The following is a 24,687-nucleotide window of genomic DNA, read 5'->3' as shown; positions in this document are numbered from 1 at the left end:
CCACAGCCCCGGCCGGGGCAGGGGCAGGGCGGGAGGAGGGCCCGGCACCTGCCGTGGGGGACCTGGCACAGCACGGCCCAGCGAGGCTCGGGGAGACCCGGGGAGGCAGCGGCCTCCCTCTGCCGGGCAGCACACTCGGGGCTGAGCCGAGCCGAGCCGTGCCCACGGGGCAGATGCGGTTCCCGATCCGGCGCCGCGTTTTGCTCGAGCAGCAAGTGCCGGGGGAAGGAGGGAGGGAGAAGGAGGGAGGGAGGAGGAGGGAGGGAGGAGGAGGAGGAGGAGAAGGAGGAGCCGGCTCGGGGAGGCCGGACCTCTCCCGCCCCTCAGCTGGGAGCCCGCAGCGAGCCGGGGCAAACTTCAGAGCCGAGGCGGAGCGGAGCGGCGCGGAGCTGGGCATGGGGTAGCCGCTGCGCCCTGCTGCGTCTCGCCCCGCCATGTAGGCAGAGCCCCCGGGGGCTGCGCCCGAAGCTCCGCGATCGCAGCGGGCCGGGGGGCACCATGCGGGGCGCCCCCGCCGCCGGGCTCCTGCCGCTGCTCCTGGGGCTGCGGCTGCTGCTGGGCGGCGGAGCCGAGGCGCAGTACTCCAGCGACCTGTGCAACTGGAAGGGGAGGTGAGGAGAGACCCCCGCCGGGCTCCTGGGGGGAGAAAAGCGCGTTCCTTCCCCCTTCTTCCCCCGGGAGGGAAGCCGAAAACAAAAGGGGGCTCGGGGGGGGGTGGGCGGCCAGCGGGGGCTGCGGGCCGGAGGGGGCTGGACCCCCTCTGCCCAGCGGCGAGGAAGAGGAGGAGGAAGAGGAGAAGGAGGAGGAGGAGGAGGGCGGTGCCGTGCCGTGCCCGCCGAGGAGAAGTTTCTCCCCGCGCTCATCTTCCACGGGCAGGATCCGGCCGCTCCGCTTTCTGCAGCGGCTTCACTTCGGAGCAGCCCCGGGAGAAAGGGGCAGCCCCGGTGCGGCTCCTCCCGGGACCCTGTGCACCTGCGGGGCAATCCCCGGATCCCCCCGGCTGCCCCCAGCTGTCCCCCGATGCTCCCCGGGTCCCCCCGATGCTCCCGGTGCGTCCTGCCGGCTGCTGGCGGTGCTTGGTGAAACCTCTCCGCTCCTCAAGTGGTTATCTGGCGAATTATCTCGCCTTTAATTGCTCGTAATAAGTTTAGCGTCTGTGGTTGGGTCTGGGACCTCCTGGGCTGTTGGGAGTTTTCAGCGGGTGTTGGGGATCAGGCGTTCCGTCGGCTCGGAGATGAGTACTCGGGGAGTCCAAAATGTTGACTCCGATGTTCTGCTTAAACCTCAGTTTCCTTAAAATAAAGGCTTGGCCAGCTTGTGTCGGTAAGGTAGGTTGGAGCAGGGAGAGTGCGGAGTGGGGAAGCAGCTGGACTGACTCGCAGCGGAACAGTTTCCTAGCTGTTACTCTCTGAAACGCGCTGATGCCTGCTATTTACTTTTTCTGAACTTTTTTTTTTTGTCTCTTGACCATTGAAGTGTAGTTAATCCCAGTGAATCCACTTGAAGGTGAGTCCATTTGACATGGACCAAACCTATTAGTTCTCTGGCAAACCCCTAATTGTATTATTTCACTTTTCCAATCCCCCTTCTACCCCCCCCCCCCAAAAGCTGTTCCTCCTTTCATCCCGAAGCCCTCTAGCTGTATGTAGGTACCTGGACCTTACCACATGGTTACTGCACCATTTATTAAAAAAAAAAAAAAAAAAAAGTGACAAAACCCTCTGTTCCTGTCCTGGCAGCTTCTCATTTTTGTTCTGTTTTTGCAGAGCAAGCAGTGACCATCCGTGTCACCTGAGCAGGGCTGGAATAAGTAATGCCTTGTGTGTCAGCTAAGGGGGTGATGCTTGAAAAAAAAAAAAAGTGAAATATCATTTCCTGTTACTGAGTTCGGGGCAAATGTGTGATGCAAGCTTGGACTCACTTGCCTGTTGTTGCTCTTGTGAGCCAAGCAGGACCGATGATGACAGCTCCACACTGATGCACGGAGGAGGAAGAGCTGCCTCCCTGCACGCGCTGTTCAGATGGGTGCTTCCACTGGTGGGCAACAGTCCTGATGCCCAGGTGGACAGGGGTCTTGGGAGGTGTAAACCAGGCTGGCTCTGGCCTTGCTGGTAGCAAACAGGTGTCTTCAGAAGTGCTGGCAGTCCTACTGGTGTTAAACAGCATCTACTTTGTCCTGCAGGACTAGCAGTTAAAAAGGAAAGAAAGGTACTTTGATGTACCAATAAATACTGTCTAATTAAGTATTTCAGTGTGGATACTAATAGCTACTTGGGTCAGAAAGGATTTTTATTATGTGGAATATAATGTTCTGAAGTCATGTGATATTTTTTACCTTAACTGTTTGGAAAAAAAAAAAAAGAAAAAAAAGAAGTGAGCCAGAATCAAATGAATGCCAGAATCAAACCTTTCTTCCCACAGAAAAGTTCTAGGTTGTCTTGTACAGGCAGAATTGAGAGTCTAGTCATCTCCTACAGTAAACCTGAAAGTGTATTCTCACCTTTATATACTTCTATATTAAAAGCAATGCCCTTAGAAGTAGAATATATTGGATGTGATTTTTTTTTTCCACATTAGCTTTTGGAGAAGTGACCTGCTAATATCCCTGAGTACTATGAAGAGCGTTGCTAGGATTCCTATCCATATCCCTCATGCTTCCAGGGGAGTCTGATGCAATGCACAATGCGACACCTGCAATTTAAGTACACTCAGTAGGCCATAGCAGCATCTTAATAAATAGTTTGGTAGAGAACTTGCAGGAGAGCGTTGTCCAAAAGCAAGCAGAAATTTCACTGTGGTGTGCATCTGGTTATTACTCTCACTGCAAGTTCAGGTTTTCATGTTGCAGTGACTTCACCATGCTGTGGGCAAATCTGCCCTGATGACATGGGAATATGCTAGTCTGGCCTTTTTGATATAGTCTGGAAGAGCAAGAATTCAGCTCTGATGTGGCTGAATCCGTTGGTATTGCCCTCTGCACCAGAGGACACTCTGGGGAAGTCTTGATGGTCGTCTAGATTGTCATCCTCAATTAGATCCCCCAAATTAGAATCTAAAATTCCTTCCTTGTGTTTGCTGAGGGGTGCTGGGAGAACATGGGTACTCTGAGGACTCTTCAGAACATCTAAAATAGAATAAATAAATGGCTAGAGTAGATAGTGTGAGCATTCCCTCCCTGTGCCATCATTTTTTTTCCCTCTGAATGACGCCTGTTGCAAGTTACAGTGTCGCAGCTTACTGCACTGATACACCAATAGATCTTCCAAGGTAGACACAGGGACAGGGCTGAAACCAGAAAGAGAAAAGAGTGAAGAGACAAGTGCAGTGATTCAGGATGTTCTCATGGATCAGTATGAGGAAGTAGTACTTGTAGATTTAAGTCCCAATAAACTGCTCAGATCTGAAGGAGGTGGTGGATGGCTCATCCATCACTGTAACCATGCTGCCCTATCTCTTTGCTATATAAGTGAAAACAAAAACAAACCTCAAACAAACTTGGGGAAAAAAAAGGCTCCTGGACCTCCATTATTATGTGGATGTGCTGTGTCATATGGCTGGCTACTGAGAGCTAAATATGACATTAAACAAGCTCAGCGTGGTGACAAGTCATTTTGACAGAAAGCAAAGTGACAGGTTTTACTGGATGATGGTGGTTGCTATTAAGTAATGCCAGCATGTATTTTGAAATCTGCTTAACTTTTGAGTCATCCTTTATTATAAGGCTTAATGCGTACAGGTACTTGTGCTTGATGCATCTGTCTAATGGCATCACTCTTGCCTGTGGGATATAATTGGCTTTCAGAAGATAATTTCAGAGTCCACCCTGTTTTTTTTGTTGCTGTTTGAACAGCATGAATGTTTGAACAAAATTAATGTTGAGGCTTTTTTCTCTGGCAGAAATGCACTGCCTCATTCTCGGTAGGATCACTTGCTACAGCAGTTTCACTACTTAAGTTCAGAGTTTTGCCCCTGGTATCTTCCTTCTGTTTAAGCACTAAGGCTTCGGAGTGGAAGTTCCCAGTTGAAGGTCTGCAAAACCTATGCAGCTTGTTTTGATGTCTGGAGTAGGAACAAGTGATGTGTGAGGGTTGTTTTTTTTGCCTCTTTGCTGCAGGATAAGCTTTACGCTATTTCATTTTACTTATTTGCTGCTTGTGAGTGAACAGACTTCTGTGTTTTCTGTTGAGTGGCATCGTGCTCATGCTGCAGTGAAAACTGACTTTGTGGACCAGATGTGGATTTACAGTCAACTTGAAATATCCCATTGAAAGTTAAGTTTCCTGAACATGTCAAGTACTACTGAATTTGAGGGCAAGAGACTAGAGGTCAAAAACTCGTCCCTCATTTCTCCTCATCTGTGTGCTTGATGTGGCTTTCAAGATTATTCAAAAGCACATGTTTGCAGGCACTATTATTATTAAATATGACTTTTTTTCCTGAGCTTCCTCATGTAACCTCTATCAAGTGGGTCACACTGACACTCACAATAATGAGTCACATCAACAGTAAATGCAAACCATATGTTGGCTTGTGTGTGTGGTTTTTTCCCCCCTTATTTTACACATGGCTTCTTGTTACTTTCTAAATGCTGACTTGAATTTAAACCCCGTTCAGCACCTGAATATCTCTTTGGGGTGGGGAGCTATGTAGTTGGAGGTTTCTGTTGAGAAACCAGAGCTTGATGTCATTGCTTGAGCTATGCTAAAATACATTCTGTCTTTGCCACGGATTTCCTGTGTACCCTTAGACAAGTCACTTAATCCTTCTTACGTTTTTCTCCTGTCTTGTTTCATCTGCCTGTAAATGGGAGCGTTGTAAAGCTTCTCCAGGGTACTGCAAAGCAGACCAGGGAACTGCGTTGAAGGGTCTCATGTTGGGTGGTGCTCTATGGGCACAGAATAGCTGTTTATATTTGGAAACTGGGTATGCAAAGTGTAGGAGGAGAAAGAGGCTTAGTGGTGAAATGATTTGCTTATGCTCACATTCTAGGTTTGTGACAGCTCAGGGACTGGAACTGAAGGCCCTGATTTTTAAGTAAGGGCCCCAAAACCTTCACCAATAAACCAGGCTTCCCACAACTTTCTCTTTTAACTTAAGTGTCTACAGCATGTGGCATCATAGAGTAGATTGGGTTGGAAGGGACTTTAAAGCCCAGCTAATTCCAAGCCTCTGCCACGGGCAGGGACACCTCCCAGCAGCCCAGGCTGCTCAAGGCCCATCCAGCCTGACCTTGGGCATTGCCAGGGATGGGGCAACCACAGCTTCTCTGGGCAACCTGGGACTTCATCACTCTCATAGCAACAAAATTCGTCCTGATGTCTAACCTAAATCTACCCTTTTTCAGTTTAAAACCATTGCCCCTTGTCCTATTGCCACGCTGTGACAAAAAGTCCCTCTGAAACTTTCTTGTAGGCCCCCAAGTAATGGAGCCTCCCTTTAAGTACTGAATATTAGTGCTTTAAATCACTGGGTAAAGATTTGTGGGGTTGGCCCAGCAGCAGTGATATGCAGCAGGAGTTGTTCAGAGCTGTTCTCAGTTTAGGCAATGGTGAATTTTCCATCATCTTGCCCTGGTGGGCTGCCCTTCTCTCTGGCAGCTGGCCTGGAATCCCTGTGTTGCTCTTCTGTCCCATCTCTGTGATCATTGGCACTCAAAATGGCTGCTGGGGTGTTATTTTTTTGCTCTGGTGCTGGGTAAGGATCCAGGAGCAGCAGTAGCCTGGTGTCCCAGCACTGGTAACTGGCCACATGCTCGCTTTCTCTGCTGAGCACTCAGAGCTGTGTGTCTGCTCATAGCCTGGCAGAGCTACGTGGTGGGCTAAGTTTAAACTTCATACTGGGGAGAAGTGGAAGAGCATGGCACACGTACAGAAAAAAGGAGCATAAATCAGTGTCTTCTCTCCCAACCTCCCAGTTTGGAGACTGGGGCTGCCCAGCTGGGGGGTGTACCAGTAGCACCCAGAGCATCCCTTTGCTCCAGTTCACAGGGTGAGCTTGGCATCCCTCCCAGTTTCAGATCCATTGGGAATATAGACTTGGAAGGGGAACAAAGTACTTGGAGAAAGGTGGAGTCTGATCTGTGAAGCTGAGTCCGTGCTGGTTTAAGCCACCAGGAAGGGAACTGAAGCGTACGTGTTTAAGTTAGCATGCGCCAAGTCATTTGCCACAGCTCAGCTGATGGGCAGTAACTGAGGCTCTAGTAATTTAATTGCGTTTGATCATGTGCTTATATCCTATTTAATTTTGGAGTCAATTACTAGTGGTTTGACTTTTTCTTTTGGGAGATGATTTTAAATTGTCCCATAACATTAAGCTTGCAGCCTTGCAAGAGATGAATGCTTCTGACGGCTGCTGGCTGGGCTAATACTCAACCCTGCTGCAGATTTCCCGGGTTTGTTGATGTGGCTCTTTGAAGGTTTGAGGTTATGACAATCACTTTACTGGCTCTGTCATTTGCCTAACTTTCTCTTTCTTTCTTCCCTCAGTGGCTTAACTCACGAGTCTCACAAGAAGGATGTTGAACAGGTCTACCTCCGCTGTTCTGAAGGGTCGATAGAGTGGATGTATCCCACGGGAGCACTCATAGTCAATCTGCGACCCAATACTTCACCTGCCTCATACAAACATTTGACTGTTTGCATAAAGCCCTTCAAGGACTCTGCAGGAGCAAATATTTATTTGGAAAAAACTGGAGAACTGAAACTCTTGGTCCGAGATGGAGAACGCAGCCCCAGTAAAGTGTACTGCTTTGGCTACGATCAGGGGGGCCTGTTTGTTGAGGCCACTCCTCAGCAGGACATTAGCAGGAAGATTACAGGCTTCCAGTACGAATTGATGAACAAGGGGATTGCATCTGATTTGCACACAGTTTCTGGTGAGTTCTGGGATAATGGTCATATTTTCACGTACTGTATTGAATGCATAACAGATGGTGGAGTGAGTGAGTGGGAAAGTGGTTGGGTCTGAATTTCATGTGCTTTTAAGGACATGTTTTATAAACAGGCTATTGCGGAAGAATTGATTTTTTTTTTCTTTTTTTTTTTTCTTTTTTTTTTTTCTTTTTTTTGCCTTGTTGTTGTTTTTTTGGAAGCTGGTAGCATAGGCTGAATTCCAAATGATTTGTTAAGGGCTACATTGTGAACAGTTCTCCCCTTACAGGCATGGGGTGAATCACAGGAACTGGCTTTACCCTGCAGTGAACTCCAGTGTGAACTGGGCTTCCGAGCCTTGCTGTAACAGTTTTCTAACCACTATTTTACTCAGTTTTTAAGACCCCACTGCATGTTTTGAATAACAAACATTTAAACAAGGAGGAACTCCTTTTCCGTGATTTTTTTTTTCTTCTGCAACTACTACTGCTTGCTGACCTAATTATTGCTTTTTTTTTTTTTTTTTTTTTTTTTTTTTTTTTTTAAACAAGGAAAGTGGTGTGTTCCTTCCTCAACTCTGGCTGGTACACTCTCTGGAGCATTACTGTGTGATGCTTTAACACGGTGTCTTCTCTCACCCATTCTGTAGAGCAAGTTCTGCAGTGTTACACCAGGAATGTTTGTAGGAAGGGGGTATGGACAAATTGAAAGAGTTTACAAGCCTGAAAAGTCTGATACTAAATAAAAAGCTAAATACTATTTGAGAACAAAAGCTCTAGGTGTAACCTGAATTATGCTAATCAATTAGGCAGTTTGGAAAAAAAAGAGTAACTAGCATTTGTGGAGGATGGCAAGGGGAATGGGAAATTCTTTTCAGGTAGGCACTATCTGATCCCTGCTTCTCCTCTGTGCAGAATTGCCCCAAACTCTTACCCTGAAACCTAGGAGGGGAGATTTCCAGTACAGCTAGAGAACCAGCAGGCTGAGGACAGTTTGTCCCAAAGGACTAGGAAGGCATCAAGGTTTGGGTGTCCTCTGTGGGGAGCTGTGGTGGCAGCCAGGTTTCTCTTTTTGTAGTGGTGTGGGGTGAAGGCAGCCCCACAGCAATGCACACTTGCAATGTCTTGGCACAGGGTAAAACCCAGCTAAAAATCAGCCCCAAAAGCAGTATGTAGGCTGCCGAGTTTCAGTGGCATGGATGCCCCGTGCTTCGGCTGAGAAGCTACTTGATACGCAGTGGTGTGGCTAATTAGACTGCAGCTGTATTTCTAGGCAGCGCATCTCTCATCCTTTTTTGGGATAAATGATTGCAGAGCTCGAGTCCCATTCTCCGTCCTCCCCTCGCTCCCTTCCACAACAGGACCCTGCATTTATACGGCTGTATATTTGTGCATACTTGCCCCTCTGCTAGCATTTGGATGTTGGCACACTGGTTCAGATGTGGCTTTGTTTTACACAGATCTTAGTTTGACCCTGATAGACGGTTCCTAACTTAGCAAGACGGTAGTTGGCTGAGGGCTAATGCAGTAACCCCAGTAACTGATAGATGGCGTGTTTGCCATTAAAACCAAAAAACTATAAACACAAATATTCAAATATTTAAGTCGCCCTCTTTTCTCCTGCCCTGTGTGCAACTTGCAGGGCAGCATCGAGGGTTGTGCATTTAAAGCAGACTTCCCTGCTTCTATGTTGCATGAATGCTGCAAAAGAGGTTGGGTGTCTGCAAATGCAAAACTGCAGAGCTGTTTTCCCAGCAAGATCATTTCTGCAAAGATGAATATACTGTGCAGAATGCTAGCTATGTAGTAAAATTCCATTGCAGAAGACATTAAATACATTGTTTAATCAGTTATTTGGAGAATGTTCCCAGATTCAGTGCTTCTTTCTTTGGCTGTGAGGATGGAGACACAGGCAGGCTAGCCATAAGCAAGTCACTTAAACTTACCAAGGAAAGTCCTAGACACTTTTTTTTTTTTTTTTTTTTCAAAGAAAAGTTGAAATTGCTTTTGCATATAGGTAAAAATACGCGAGAAGTAATGCTCATTACTGCTGTTTTTAATTTGCACATAGATACGGTTTCTCTTGAGCTTTGCTAAAATCAAGTGGACTTGCTGCTGGCATGCTCACTATCCCCACTCGGCACAAACTGCAGTGTTTTTAGAACTGAGTGCTCCTCATTCCACATAAAATCTTGGAGATTTCTGAAGTTGATGGGAGCTTTCTTCAGAGACTTTCAGAAGTCAAAGTGAGGACTGAATCCAATTACAGCCTTCCTCTTTGATAGGCATATTAAATCACTTTTTCTGTGACTGCTGTATTTTCAGCTGTAACAGACACTGATTGAATTTCAGTGCTGTCTTATAAAACAACGTGGTAGGCTATCTGCTTCACGCTCCAAGTGTCTTGTTTGGACAGAAGAAGCTTTTTAATAGTTCATCAGCAGAGCCTTCAGGGCAAACTAAGGATCTCTATTGTATTTTAAATTATTTCTCTTCCCTTTTTTTGGATCCCTGGACTCTGGGGAGGGGTGGCGGGGGGTGAAAACATGATGAAAATGCCATACATGACTCTTTCCACTACTCAGTCAGATGAGCACTTTTATTCTCCTATAAATATCTATATGTCTGGGGAAACTGCCAAATAGCTGCCTTGTGAGGCTTCTATGGAGCAATATATTTGGGGCTCTCTGCAATTTGTGGACCTCCTTTCTTCTGTAGCTGCTTCTAGTTTTTCTGTGAAACCTCCGAATAAATGCCCTTTGCCGAGCCGTTCGTTTGGAGAGGAAGTTTACGAGTGACTGACTGAAATCACCGGCGGCCTCTTTGTCAGAGGGGAGGCTCGAGCCAGGAGCAAGTGCTGACCTTAAAGGAGCTGAAAACTGGATTTGAGGCTCTGTGTTTCCATCCAAGAATACTTCATACTCAGTCACACAAGCGGCTTGGGGCGCTTTGGTGGCAGATTGAACCTGACCACCCATTTATGGTAGATCGGTGGTGCGGGAGGTAGGTGTGTAGATGCTGCCGCAGAGCGGGGCAGAGGAAGCTCACCCGCTTCCTGGCCTCGGTTGGCGAAGAGCTGAGGGCATGAAGGGCACGTTGTCATCTGGGCTCTGCTGTAAAAACCCCAGGTGTGGGGTGCTCCAGCCCTTTTCCTTGAGCAATAACTGCTCCAGCAATCACCAACGATTTCTCTCAACTTTCCTCAAATGGTGTGTTTGTTTCCTGGTGATAATTATTGTACTCTGCCCCTGAGTTTACTCTCTCTTCCTAACCTGGCATCCCCAGCTCTGATTAAAGAGTGTAAGTCATCTGTTTAATACTTTAATGACCTGTTGTGTCCTCGGAGCCCTGACATTGCAGGGTGCATCAACAAATCAGCAAAGCTTGGCAGGGTGCCTGTGGTTTAATTAGAAAACCTCAAGTTTTATTAGTTTACAGTCATTCTTTCCCACTTAATCAGAGCCTAGCAAATAATTTAGTAGAAAACACACATAGGTTCTGAATAGGCCTTTCCCTTTTCTCGGGAAGGTTGAATGACACAGCACACCCTTACAATTTTCCAAATCTGGGGGGGGATTTACCCCTTTTGCTGGCTCTGAGTTTGCCTAGCCACATTCTCTTAAGGTTTCCCTAGCCGAAGGAAATACTTGCTGTGCACCAGTATGTTTTAATCTGGATTGCTGAAGTTTGGCACAGGATAGTTTTTAGTATGGTAGTAGCCAGTGAATAATGCATTTCACAGTGCTGGGAGTTTGCAGTTTCTTGTCCTGGGAACAGCAGCAAAGGCAAGGATGCTACAGAGCTGGTTTTCTGTAACCGAGTGCTCCCACAGGAGGGTCACCTTGACAAGTCAGGTGCCTTGGTGGGCAGGTACTCCCCTTGATACCCAGAGATAGGTGACTGAAAATGCTTCTGATTTCAGATTAGGTTTTGGATTGGACCCCTGTATAATTCCCATGCATGCTGATGGTCCATTAACTCCAGTTTATGCTTTCAGTAGGCTCTGGAGCCTCGTGTTTGCCCAAGTGAAGAACTGAGGCAGGGTGACATTTTGGCCTGAGGCCATCCGAGAAGCTGCAGAACTTGTTTAGGTTGTTGAGTTCTGTTGATTCTAATCTGTGCTGCTTGGGCTGGAATAAAATACCCCGGGTCTCTCTTATACTGGCAAGAAGATGTAGGTCTTGCCAAAAGATGTCTTAATCCCTGCAGTTGCTAGCAGTTTTCTGAGGGCCATGACCCACCAGAACTCGGCTGTGGTGGAGCACACGTGCTCGGTCTGGGTCTGCCTTGCACCAGGGCTGCTTGGGTTAAATTCCTGTGAAAAGTGTGAAGGTCCCTTGGGAGTCATTTGCTTTTTCAGTTCTTCAGCTTCTGCTCAAATAATCCGAAATGAGGATCTACAGGTTTGACCAAGCGTTGTGGAGGACTCAAAGACCTTTATTTTGTTACCTGAAGTCTGCTTTCAAGCTCTGGATGCAGCTTTGTGCAAGCACAGTTTGCTTTTCCCATTGTACACTCCCAGGGATGTCTATAATTTGATTGTTGGAGCTCAGGAGGTAAATGGAAAGCAATTTCGTTACCCACCCACTTTTGTGTAGTAAAGAAGTCAAACTTTAACAAAAAATGTCCCTTTATCTTGATGGCATCTACCCACTTAGTGCAGGTTCGGGTAACTGTTTTGTACGTTTTCTTTATTAATGCTGGGCACCTGGCTGAGAACAGTAATAGATAGAAGGCACGGTGCTCTAGTGGGTATCTGAAAAACACCACAAAACTGGATAAATCCAGTTAAGTAATTAAGAACAGTATTCAGCTATTTCCTGTATGCTGTTAATTCACTAGCCTGAGAAAACAGATTGGAAATTAAGAAAGCTCATAAATATATGGGTTATGGCAGTGTTTCTCCTAACAGATAGCTTTCTGAAGCACCCTTCTTAACTTCTGATCCTTCCTTTCCTACAGTTTGGGCTTGGCAGAGGTGGGGCACCAATCTGCCTTATCTCGGTGTGTTCTCCCAGAGCTGTTGCCATCGCAGCTCGGAGGCCCCTAATCTCACCCTTTCGTCTGGTTGCTCCCAAATGTCCAATTCCTTTTACTTCTTGCAGGCTGAATGCGCTGCTAAGCTTTGTAAGCTGAAGCAGCAGATGCACTGCTGTGTTTTTCACTTCTTGCTAAAGTCAAAGCAGTTTTGCTTTTCGTACAAGAGGCTAATTAACAGGAAGCTGTGGCTGGCATGCCTGCTCTCTGCCAAGGTGCATGCAGCATGGAAATCGCGGTTCAGCCCCTGGTGTGCTCATCACTGGCACTAGCAGCAGAGGTGATGGAAAAAGGCTCTTGGAACACTTAAACTGAAAGTCCCCGTGACCTTTATGCACAGGTACTCTTGAGTCACTGTGACCATCCGAGGTGCTGGCACAGAGCAACATGGCAGGGCTGGGAGCACCGTGGTGTGCATGGGGCAAAAACATTCCAGTAGTTCCCATGACTTCTGAAAATTTGTTTTCTTGACCTCTTTTTTTCACACCCCCTCCCCACAGTTTTCTGCACTGCATAAAACTCACACCTATTGGGGATAAGTTGTGTTATGGAAAAAAAAATAAAATCTGAACATGGTGTGGTGTGAGTTGCAATTAACAGAATTTAAACAGCACTCCTCCCACCAGGATTCGCTTGTGAAATGCATAACGAGCAGCAAAGCAGCATGGGGGGGATCTGCTGTTTAATGCTGAGCTAGTGTTGGGTGGCATGCACACATGGGATGCCTTCTGGTACAGCTGAAAGTTTGCTGCTGTCTTCTATGCTTTTTTATTTTTTTTATTTATTTTCCCTAAGAGATCAGCAGCAACTCACCAGGAAGCAGCCTATAATGCCATTGCCCCGAATACACCAGCTTCATTTGTTGGCTTGCAAGGGACCCTTTTGACACTCCCACTTTAAGATATGTTATTTTCTGAATACTTCTTTGTGTGCTTATCCTCTTTGCAGGAAGGTTTTCTTTAGTAACTTTCATGTCTTTTCCCATGGTAAGAGATGATAGCACCTAGAAACAAAGTAACTCCTAATGGAAGAGAAAATCGGATTTCTGAAAAAGCATTTTAAAATAAACTAGTTTTCAAGGGGATGTTGCTTAACGGGGTGTCATGGGTCCACATCTGAATAGATCACGCTGTGGCTGTTGTGTAACTACGTCTGGAATGGGATTAAATTTGAGGAGCTAGAAACCTGCTCTAATTATTCATGTGCCTAAAGGGGCCAGATTTGCAGTGAGTGACTGCAAGAAGAGTTAAAGAGCAGAGGCTATGGGGGCTTCTTCCTGTGCGAAACAATTTCAAAGTGCGTTTCTGATGCATGGGTAGCAGAAATGCCCTACTTACAGTCTTAAATTGAGCAAGGGAGACAATTTTGGGCATCTGAGCCTCAATAAGATCAAAAATATTGAAGTGAGAAGTCTTCAACAGAAAAAATAAAAAATAAATAAAATGGAGGAGTGCCCTAATTTAGTCTCTCCTTTCCCCAGTCAAATGGGTTTGACAGCAGTCTCCAGTTGCCCCGTGTGTCTTTTGATGTTGCCAGGACAGTAGCTCGTTCTGCAGTGGGCAGACGAGGTGACAATGGAGCTGCAATGATAAATACACAGCTGCAGGGGAGAGCATGTAAGAAAATAGCTTATTTTTGCTAGACTGGCCACGAATGCCGTTAGCTTATTTCCCAACTCAGTGGGCAGTCAAAACCAATAAGCAGTCAGGTGTATTGTCCGGGCAGCTGGGGCTCTGCTTTGCTCTGACCTTTATGTACTGCAGGAGATAGTCCCCACAAACAGATTTGCAATCCAGCGGAGTTGCTTGGCAGTCTTTAATAATGCTCTGTGCTTGCTCGGCAGAAGTGTTTAGTTTGCTAATTCCTGAGGCTGTAGTTATAGAGGGGATGGGGGGGCTGCATTCCTCACCCCCCATCTCCCCCCTTCCAGGAGGAATAAGGAACTTAGGTCAAAATGTGCCTATGTTAGGGGCTTGATTTTCAGGGCAGAAAATCTTTTTAGTTCTAATCTGTTGCAGAAGTCAGAAAATATACACAGTAATATTGCATGGATACTTGGCAGCTACCCTGGACCTAAAGCTGTCATTTTCTAAATCTGACCTTGGGAGGCTTAATATTGGGTCAAAAAAGCCGCAGCCATACGAGACACAGCTCTGATCTGGCATTAATTTCTGCTGATGATTCAAATATGATAAATGAATATTATTTTTTGTGTATGTGGTTCTGTGGGCTTTCTGCCCTCTCAGGTATCCTACACCACCCCAACTCCTGTATGGGGTCTGGGCACTGACTCCTGCAGTAAGCATGGGCTCTGCAGTGGGCTCATGCTACCTGGGCAGACAGCAGTTGTTGCCCGTGTGCTTTCTGCATCGATACTGTGCTGCTGGTAGTCTGGCAGTGAAGTTTAGTGCTGGGATGTGCACACAGAGCCTGCCCTGGCTTCCCAGTGCCTTAACCCATCCCCAGGATCGTTTGTTCGTGCAGGAATGGGCTCTGCCCCAGCAGAGCAGTTGGTAGCTTTACACCACCATAATCTAGGTCTAAGTGGAAGTGAGAAATGTAAGGCAGAAAAAGGAAAGAAAAAAGTCCTAGCTTCTATAGGACAGGTCAATGATCTTAAGATGATGTAGAAATGTATGCTGTTAAGGTTAAAAAAAAAAAAGCATATCTGTCTTAAGGCTTTTCCTGTTACCAATGACAAACCTGAAGTAACTTTTCTAGGGTTAACTGAACAGTGATGTTGCCTGCATGAGACTTAGCCTGTGCACAGTCCTCTTCAAGAACAGGCTGATCAAATAAATGTGGTTTTAAAATGAAAACTGGCCTTGTTCCTTCAGAGCTCTCCCACATACCAAAAAGAATTTGATTTCTAGAAACAGGAAGAAGGGCCTGTGTGGATGTGAGTGCAAAAGTGCTTTGCAAAAGTGCCTTTTTTTTTTTTTTTTTTTTTTTTTTAAGAGTCACTTCATCTTTGATCTGTCATTACTCTGCTCTCAGGGTTTAAGTTTAACCAGGCACTTGTTACTTAATTCTATTCCCCTGCTCCATGGGAGGCATTAATGGCCTGAAGAGGAGGGGAGGCGTCTGGCTCAGCTCCTGCCAGGCTGTAGGTGCTGTTCCAGCCTCTCCTGGGCATGGGCTCTGGCACCTGAGCCATGTGCCTGGCCACACAGCTTCCCTGGGACACAGGAGTGAAAACCACATTACTTTTCCAATTTCTGCCCTGCAAGCATCGCATGCCATCTCTGCTGAGTGTTTTACTAGCTGTCTGTCAGAGACAAAACCAAACAAGACATCAAAACTTTCTTCATAGCTTTATGTTTTCCTAGATCTCATTAGGGCGTGCTTTTACAAGGCCACGGAATGACATTTTCTTTAGAAGAAAGACATATTTTCTGAGGGAATTTCAGGAGTGGATGAATCAAGCCATGAATCTTGTTTGAGTCAGGAGAAATATTTGCTGGGCAGCGGAGGGGCAGCGCAGAGGTGCAGTGCTGCAGCTGTGTGTGCTGGTGGGGAGCCAGGTCCTGCCCAGCCCTTCCAGAGTCTTCCCTCAAGCACCCAGAGGCACTGCTGGCTCCTCATGCCCCGACTGTCCCAACCTGCCCAGTGCCTCCAGTCCCCTGTCCCTGCTGGGGCAGCAGCACTAGGTTCGAGGAGGGAGAGAGGCATCTTCTCTGGGATAAACAGGCCATTTTTTTTTAATATTGGTTTTATATTGGTGTCTTGTGCACAAACACCAGGAGAAATTCCTAGCAGTTACTTGCTGTCTGTTTTTCTCTTAAATTGCAGGAAGAGAGAGAAAGCAAAGAAATGGCAGATGATTGCAAATACTGCTTGTCCAGGAGCGTGTGCGAGCATAATTGCAGAGAAGCTTCTTGTTTGCTGGGCTCTCTTCTCTGGTGCACTTTGAACAGTGGAAATTCAACTGAAAATTTGGTTTGCTCAGTAGGGCTATTTGGATGGAATACATTTCAGGCCTGACTGTAACTGAGGGTTTTTATAGGGCTGGTGATGCAAGGGGTAAATGCAGGAGCCTGGCGCTGGCCTTGCTACTGTGGCATCGCCGCCTGCCCCAGCGGGGCTCTGCCACGAGGTTTGTTGCAGCAGCCTGGAGCCCAGCACTGCACTGGGAACAAGAGGGGAGGCAGCAATGGAGGGTAAGCAGTGGTTACATACGGCAGGAGTGGAGACAGGGCTGGGAGAAAGTGTTTGGGACATGCAATAAGCAGCCCAGAAGAGTTAGGACAGCAGGAAGTGTCTCGAAGGTATAACACTTTGCAGAATTTCTCCTGGGTTGATGCAACTTGTGCCTGGAGGTCGAGCTTAACGGTATCTGATGATACTTGAATAAAAACTGCTCTGTGATTTTTTTATTTTTTTTTAAACAACAACAAACAAATGGCTGTTTGTGTTTCTTGCTGACCTTTCAGCTCATTTGTTAGAATGGGTGCTGCATCTTGGAACAGCAGAAAGACATTGACTCTGCAGCCCCAGAGGACCCTTATGTGCTCTGTAGCTGCTGAGCCAAGTTTCGTTTTGAAAGCTGTTGCAAATGGAGCTTGCCTAGTACCAAATCTCTTCGTCAAACTGTTTACATAAATAGTCTTCTTTGGTGCTTAGGATTTTAATACCCTCTTGGAAGACATTTCTGTGAAAAGATAAATTTCTGGTTTATGGCCTCTTGTCTTAACGTTTCTCAGAATGCAAAGGTCATCACATCTCTAATGGTGAGGTTTACAGTATGCTTTTTTTATTCTTTCTATGCAGGAAGGAAGTGGTATTAACTCGATTCTCTTGGCACAATCCATGGCACAGCATGTGAAAGTCTGCATTTCGTTAAACTTATTTGCAGGTTTAAATAATACTCAGTCATGGTCTCTATTTTACAAGTTACTTCTGGAAACTTGTATATACGTGCAACTTGGACTGAGTGTTAGAAAAGAGCTAGGACAAGGAGCTAGTAGAGTAGGTGCTTTCTTCTCCAAAAATGTAAAATCACCAATGGCCCTGCTTCAGGTACAGAAGTCAGGAGAAAATCTGCAGTGCAGCAGCATCCTTGTTTTGGTCCAGCTGTTAAATCAGTGTCTTGTCCTGTACCAAGCAGTGGCTGAGTTGTGGCTGTAGAAGAAGGGAGACCTCAAGTTTTTTATCTGTGCTGTGTTTTTTTTGTCAGACTGTTGTTCTGAGCTCCCTTTTCTGCTCAGCACGGGAGCTCAGGTTAACTTCCCAGCAAACGCAGGGATGAATCCTGCCTTCAGAGGAGCACTCTGCTCCTAAGCTGCCTCAGTACCTGATCCAGAGCACTGACTTTCTACTGGTCTTAGAAGCACAATTCCTCTGGACCCTGTGTGCAAAGTATCATCAAGCCAAGGATCTGGGAACAGCGTGGGTCCCACTGTTGGATTTGCTCCCTGGCTTGGCGTTTTCCTACTGACACGCTGGGAAAAGTGCAGTGCTTGCAGAAAGCCGTGTAATCCTATCCGTCCAAAGACAGGAAAGCCCTGTAAAACAAAGGAGTGATGAGAGAGCTCCTCTGTGTGTTGTGACTGGGTGTCAGTAACTTCCAGCCCAGCTGGGGAGATGCTCTGTGTCGTCCGGCCACGTTTTCCCCATCTGTGTGGCTGCAGGTATTTTGTTAAAAGCAGGTGTGCTCTGTTGGCTCGAGCTCCTGGCTAATATCTTCATGTTAAATGTAAGATGTATTGAGCTACAGATATATTGATATAGTTCAAGGTGGTGTTTCAGTGTGGGGGTAGTGAGTGCTTTGAGGCTCAGTGTTATTTTGGCTTCCTCAGGAAGAGCTTTCTGAGGGAGTGAGGAAAGTTGAAGGTATATTTAGAAAGGAGGTGATTAGTCAGAACCTGGTAAACCAGAGAGTTGTCAAATTCTTGTCTACCTCTGCTGCAAAGTAGCAAGTATTTTAGCTTCAGATATGAGCTGTGAGAGGCTGATTTCATGGCAGAAGTGATGCTCCTTCAAAAAGGAAACCTAGATAAGAATTAGAAGGATTTATTCAGCTTATTAATTTGTGAAAGCAGGATCGGGGGAAGATTTTTTTTGTGTGCTCATATGATGTTTGCCCTTAAATCCTTGTGCCCAAGCTAAATCACTGAGCCCGTGATCAGTTGCACCGTAGTCATTTCTGCTAAGGACTCAGAAAAATGACTGAGAAATGCACCATCATTGGAGAAACCGCATCTGTATTTTTATAATATGCTCCCGGAAGCCTGCACTCTGTCCTTCCAGGAAGGAGACTCATCCTACGATGCCCTTTTCCAGTATGGTTGTAATTACAGAGCTGCCAGCAAGAATGTAAAGGGTGTGGGTGGGTGTTTTTTTGTTCCATACGAACCGGTGCTGATGTCAGCCTGAGAGCTTTCATCCTGGAGACCAAGGTCTCCTGTGGCCCCACACTTGAGCTGCTTGAGGTCCTGCAGCACCAGCTGGTGTGGGGTAAATCAGCCTGGCCTGCGACAAGGCCCATTTGAATGTCTTCTGTTGAGCCTGGAACCGAGAGGAAGAGCTGCCTGTTTTAATCATCGATTCACACCTAGGGCTGACAGAAAATGCTCCAACGCTGTTTGTATCTCCCCTGTAGCTTTAGGTACTTAAAAATGTCTGATTGCTCTTCAAAGGGTTATTCAGAAATACGAATGTGTGGGTGACGTACGCCAAGGAAACTGGGAGTGCAGAGAAACCAGTGGTGTGCTTCCCTCCCCCACGATCTGCACCTCTACCGCACCGCACGCGTGTGCAGGCTGCTTAATAAAACCAGAGGGTATTCCTCGGTAAAGCGGTTTTCTGCAATTACTTTGTGTTAAACAATTTCACTTCTGCTTAAAGGGCGCCTCTCTTCCTGTGCATGCTGTCAGGGTGATGATGTTGTTCAGCTACCCGGAGCCATGGTGCGGATGGGGAAGGCTGTGTGAGCTTGGTAAATGGAGCTTTGGGACGGTGTGTGAGGGACTGCAGCCCGGTTCTTCCAGGCTTTTTGATATCTGTGGGGTTGGGGAGCATGCTGAGAACATGTGGGACAGACTGGGTTTTATTATTTGTTGGTTAGAAGCTGGTTTCAGAGTAAGGTAAGGTCGGTCTGAGCCTGGGGGGGCTGTTGAAACAAAGGATATGACACTTGCTGAAAGGAAGACCAGGCCTGTTCTTGTGGGTTCTGTGATATCTACAGCCAGGGCCCACACAGACCACTTTGAACGAGTCCTGCAGGGAGCTGTTGTCCTACACCACGGTGATGGCCCTTCAGATAACCCCAGCTACTGCTTTCACAGCATAGAGGGGTTGTGCACAAGTGCCTCAAACCAAGGGAGGAAGGGCTGGAAATGTATGTGTGTGCCCTGAGAGGACACCAACACCTACCCGCAGCTCACGAGGTGGTGGGGAGACTCGTGCTACCTTGCAGCACTGAGTGCACCCTTAAATCCATCCCCAACATAGCAGGAGATTGTCCCTAGACAGCTCAATTCTTCGATACTGACTGGGTTGGGGGCCTTCTGGAGCTCAGGGCACCTCCTCAGGGCATGTCCCCCTCTCTTCCTGAGCATTTCTGCCTCCCTGCGGAGAGGACCAGCACCGTGTTCAACAGAGCTGTTGGCCAACAAGTGCAGTCTATTGTTAGCATCGCCACGTCCTCCTCGGTAACATCAGGTTCAGAGGGCAAATCGCTCAAAGCAGCTGGGACATGACTGCTGGCTTGTGAGGAATGATGTAATTACATCTCCCTCTGCGGGGAGGTGAATAGAGAGGCCTTTGGAGGCGCTGGACGGCGGGGTGGAGGGAGAGGGCTGCCTCAGGTTACTTCAGGTCAGGATACTGTCAAAATCCATCAAAGGCATTCCCAGGGGAGTCGGCAGCCAACGTGCACAATGCAGGCTTTATGCCACAAGCGGTGTGGTTGAGTTATAGGCATCTGGACTTTAGAGGGCTTCAATAAAATGTTGCTTTTCTCTCCCTTTTTTTTTCCCTCCTCCCCCTGCTGCTGTATGAATTAAGACTCTTTGGCTTATCGAGTTTAAAGGAATTAGGGCAGCTGATGTTGATGTTGTTGCTGCTGGAAGTTCGGAGACTTGCTTTTGGACACGAGAACCTGGGCAGCCCTCGAGATGTCCCCAGGGAGTCGGTCATCCAGCAAACACTGTCTCGTGTTTAGCAACTGAGCTGGTTTCCTCCGAAAATGAACATCTACGCCTGCTGTGCATGTGTAATTTTTTATTTTATTTTTAGTTTTCATATAAATAAGAATGCTTCCTCTTTTAGCTTGAAAGTGTGCATGCCGTTTTCATCTGCTGATGGAGAAAAACACCTGCCACCCAATCTGGAGTGAATTAGTCCCGAAGTGCACCCCAAATAACTAAACTGCAGCATAAACACACAGATTCCTTTATGGCTGTAATTCAAAAGAAAGCATAGGCATTCCCTCCTTCTTAGGACTTTGTTTCTTTTGTGAGACTGTATAGGAATGAAGCTTTGGTTGTAGTGGGTGAGTGTTATTTGCTTTTTAATGGTCCATTTACCTCAGCAGTAATCCTTCACAACTCGCTTTCCATCTGTGCTTGCATACCTATTTTTTGCCACTTGCACGATGTATTTGATACTCTGTGAATGCAGATGTGGGAGCTGTTCCACAGAAGAGGATTTCTGTTCTTCATATGTCTGGTATTGCAGCGATGGATGGTGGTAAATGGTTGTTAAATGAGCTTTCATGCCACCAAACTGCTGTGAGTCAGCATGGATCTGAAGTAGGTTTTAAGTAATGATCTAGTGTGAGCAATACTGAGCACTTTTAATTTCCTCCTGCATTTAAAAAGGATGCAGGATTTTGCCTAGAGTCCACAATTAAAATGATTTGGTTCCGTGTATATGTGTGTGCTTGTTCATTTGATGTATTACAGTGTCAGTCTATTTAAATTGAAGGAACCACTTAAAGTATTTTCTTTTTCATCTTTAATGCAGTTGCTTGTGTTGCACTCCTTCTGAGAACAAAAATGGCTTAGTCATTTTGTTTTTTCAATTTTCTGATGGGGTTGGACGAACTACAGAGATGTCTGGTCTAAACCAAGACTGTTTTCACTCAGACTTAAAAAAGCCGGGATGCCTTTTTATTATTAGATCTTTGCAGAGCAAAATATCTGAAATCTGGCGTCAAAAATCCAACTGTGGATTTTGTGGATGTCCGTCAGTTGTGCTTTGTTTCAGAACTTCTCTCCATGTGAAAATGCTGTGGGATTCCCACGGGTTTGCAGGTCACCTCCATTTGGGGGATCTGACCCAGGTCCCGGTTTGGGCAGAGGGAGGCTGGGGAAGAGGGGAGTTGGCCCTGGATGGGTTCGGTAGGTGCCATGAGTGAAATGACTCTGCGGTAGGATGTTGTGTGACTGTTAGAAGTTTCTCTGTCAGATGAAACTTGGATGTTTGGTCTAGCCACTAATCAAAATCTCTTGAGTCTAAAAATTAAAATACCTTTAAACTGACTTTATTGTAGTACTCAATTATGTCCAGGCTTTGTCTGCTTCTGCTTTTTTCACGATATTAAACAGTTTCCAAACTTTTCCAAGAAAGAGATGAAATGGTATGTAGGGCTGTGGGGGGGGAAAAGAAGGACAGTAAAGGCTGACTTTTTCTAAAGGCCCTGAAGACATTCAGACTTGACTAAATAGAAATGCCTGGAAGATCCAGATGCTTTAATAAAACTATTTTGCCTATTCCTATTCTCTTCTCTTAGAGCTTTTTAACCTTTTTGAATTATTCCTTCAAATATCTCTGCCCAGAAATGTGTACTTTACATCCTCTTTAATCCTATTAAACAGTGTGTTACACTGTGTATTAATCATCTGACTGGAGCAAATCTGGTGGATTTGGTTCAATAATCCTTCTTTCTGGATCACTGCCTTTCTGGGACCTTGGAAAAAATAAGAGGTTTGCCCTGTCTTACGTTGAAGACTGGCTTGTGCTGACTAACAGAGGAGGGCTGATGGCTGAGTGTCAGAGGCACCGGCTCCTCATTGTTTAGGCTAGCTTAAAAGTACTTCGTACTGCAATGGATAAACTTCTCCAGAAAGCAGGCGGGGGTGAGAGGAAGGGTGTGACAATTTGGGAATCCGGTAACTAAGTGTTTTCAGATGTTGAGGTTCAAAATCTGCATTTTTTTTTTTTTTTTTTTGGGGGGGGGGAGTGGGGTGACTTCAGCTTTGGGTTTTTCGGGTTTGATCTCGGACAGTGTGATGACATGAGCTGTAGCTCCAGTGCTTCGCCTTTGGCTGTGTTAATCCAGGCAGAACAGCTCGACGGGTTTGCATTTTTCTGACTGATGTGCAAGTGAGGCTTCGAGATGACATCAAGTGAAAGACGTGGACTCTGATCCCTGAGCCTCCAGTGGACAGACTTAATTAGCATCCCTAGGCAGGGCAGACCCTGATAGTAAGCAAATTCCTGAACTCAATGGGGTATTATAGAAACATCTGTACTGCAACTACAGTACCTTCTCCTCAGAAATAGCTGGCTGAGTACAAAGAGGAGCCACATTCTTGCATTGATTAGATTAGTGCAGATATCCAAATGTTTCCAGCAGTACAGGAAATGGTCTTTGTACTGCTTGAGCTCTACCAGATACAGGCTTGAGTTTCCGCTTTGCCTTGACGCCCTCCAACACATGCGTGTTTTTTTTTTTCTCCCCTCTTTGCCTCCCCCTTTCTGTAACCTCCTGGATCTTTGATGTGGTGATAGAGTAAGTGGCTTGTGAAATAGCCCAACGACGCTTGATAGAAATTGTAAAAAAGAAGCTTTGCCATCAGCCTGTAAAAGGCACATGATCTTCAAAGCATTTTCAAGAGCTTTGAATTTACAGCAGATCACTCTACAAATGCACCCAGTATCAAAACATATTTTGCATAAGAGCAGTGAGCGTGTGGGGTGTTTGCTAGATAATATATCCCATCAGGAGCGTTAAAGAGATCCATATTCCGTCTTAATTACAAAAATCTCATGGGGCTAGGGTTAGCCGGCATTTCTTGCAGCATTATTGATGCCTGTCAGGTCTTTGGACCACTTGCTCCCCCCCCATGAGATTCTGGTTGGTTTAAAACTGGCTATTTATTGCCTCTCTTTTGGTCCTGTGCTAACTCTGCCCCTTTCTCTCCAGCTCCCTGCCGACCATGCAGTGACACAGAGGTCCTCTTGGCTGTCTGCACTAGTGATTTTGGTGAGTTGTTGCTTTCCCCCTCTCTTTGCTGTCTTTCTTGATAGTGGTATCTGTCGCCAAACCTCCACAAACAGCAACAGAAACCTGCTCATGCCTGACAGCTTCCACCAGCAGTAAATGCTGTCCTAAGGGGCTGTGTGCCTGGGAGAGGGAGGAGGACATGGTGTGAAGAACCTAAAAAAGTTCATCTGGCACTTCCCCAGGGTGGACAGAGAATGACCCTGCTACCACGGTGGAAGTAGAAGTTCAAAGACTTCTTGGGTGCATCTATTTGCTGCCCTAAAATGGGCTGCTGACGAAACACCAAAAGTTTCAATAATTTTCTGTGCTTCCCTTTTAAAAGGGGAAATTAATACTGGCTGGTATCCGTGATGGCTGCAGAACAGAAAGTACATTGTCACAGAGCCCTAAGCATCTATCTTGTTGTTATGACTCTTTGCTGGGTTTGATGCTATTTTTCCAATGAAATTATTTTTGTGTTTAAATTTAATATGTGGATGCCCTTTCTGGGCAGGTTATGAATATAAACTGTAACAAACACAAATATGTGCTGGAGGTTACTACTATAAACTCAGTTCTAAAAATAACAAGGGACCAAAAACAGGGCTGCTGTAGTGAAATCACTTCCCCTTGAGCTGCCTAGTTATAGGGGGCTGAGTTTGGACCCCTTCCTTCCAGAGGGGGCTTTGGGAAACCCTTCCTCATGTCCTTTTTCTGTTCCCAGTGATCAGAGGCTCCATTCGAGATGTAACGAACGAGGCAGAAGAGCAAGAATCAATAATTCATGTCGGCGTCAACAAACTGTACAGGCAGAAGAGCAAAGTCTTTCAGCTCACGGGGGAGAGTGGGAACTGGCGAGGACAAATAAAGACCCTGCTGGAATGTGGGGTGAGACCAGGAGATGGAGACTTCCTCTTCACGGGACGCATGCACTTTGGGGAAGCCAGGTTAGGCTGTGCCCCTCGATTTAAAGACTTCCAAAGGATGTACAAAGAGGCGAAAGACAAAGGGCTAAATCCATGTGAAATCGGCCCAGATTGAAATCCCCTGTTTGGCTGAAGACCGCTTTTAGCGTCTGGCCGGGAATATTTCCTGGCCGTGGTGAACACTCTGAATAAAAACGGTAACTGAGAGCATGGCCAGATCTGGATTCAGGCTGAGACCCCGCAGGACACATCTGCAGCCTGCGGTGCTGTTAGACTAATGGAAGCAACAGAGGTACGAGCTCAGAAGGCTGCCAAGCAAGCAAGGCTGGATTTTTAACCAATCTTGTCCTTATGAATTAAGTTATTATATTTTTTTAGTGACTTCCGTAGGAAAACAAACCAAGAAAACTCCCGTGTCTTAATAAAAAACCCAAATGAAAGCCAACATGCCTTTGTATCTTTTTAATACTAATTTTTAAAAATGTCTTAAGCTGATGTAGCATTTGGTATGGTGTATTCTGTATAAATGGCCGAGAATGTGATAGAGCACGGTAAACCATCCTAACATTGATGCTTTGTAAAAAGCTTGGTGTACAATTCACAGTTGTTTCTTACGACAGAAATTTATGGAGCCAAACTCTTGT

The 24,687-nt window shown here is 46.2% G+C and overlaps 1 protein-coding gene across 1 annotated transcript; it reads left to right on the top strand.

Moving 5' to 3' along the window:
- Positions 1–373: 373 nt before the first annotated feature.
- METRNL (meteorin like, glial cell differentiation regulator) lies at positions 374–24,687 on the top strand. The gene is made up of 4 exons (XM_084298210.1): positions 374–611; positions 6,486–6,874; positions 23,058–23,117; positions 23,842–24,687. The coding sequence occupies exons 1-4, from the start codon at positions 499–501 to the stop codon at positions 24,156–24,158; spliced, it is 879 nt and encodes a 292-aa protein (XP_084154336.1). The 5' UTR covers positions 374–498; the 3' UTR covers positions 24,159–24,687.

The sequence above is a fragment of the Netta rufina genome (assembly GCF_964035555.1).
Source record: "Netta rufina genome assembly, chromosome: 19".
Taxonomy (NCBI): domain Eukaryota; kingdom Metazoa; phylum Chordata; class Aves; order Anseriformes; family Anatidae; genus Netta; species Netta rufina.
This window is presented reverse-complemented; position numbering and strand designations above follow the sequence as displayed.

Bases quoted from the DNA above. Each gene is read 5' to 3' on its own strand.
- METRNL (XM_084298210.1), top strand. From the start codon at position 499: ATGCGGGGCGCCCCCGCCGCCGGGCTCCTGCCGCTGCTCCTGGGGCTG. The intron at 6,875-23,057 runs GTGAGTTCTGGG...CTTTCTCTCCAG, and splicing joins TGATTTGCACACAGTTTCTG to CTCCCTGCCGACCATGCAGT. The intron at 23,118-23,841 runs GTGAGTTGTTGC...TTCTGTTCCCAG, and splicing joins TGTCTGCACTAGTGATTTTG to TGATCAGAGGCTCCATTCGA.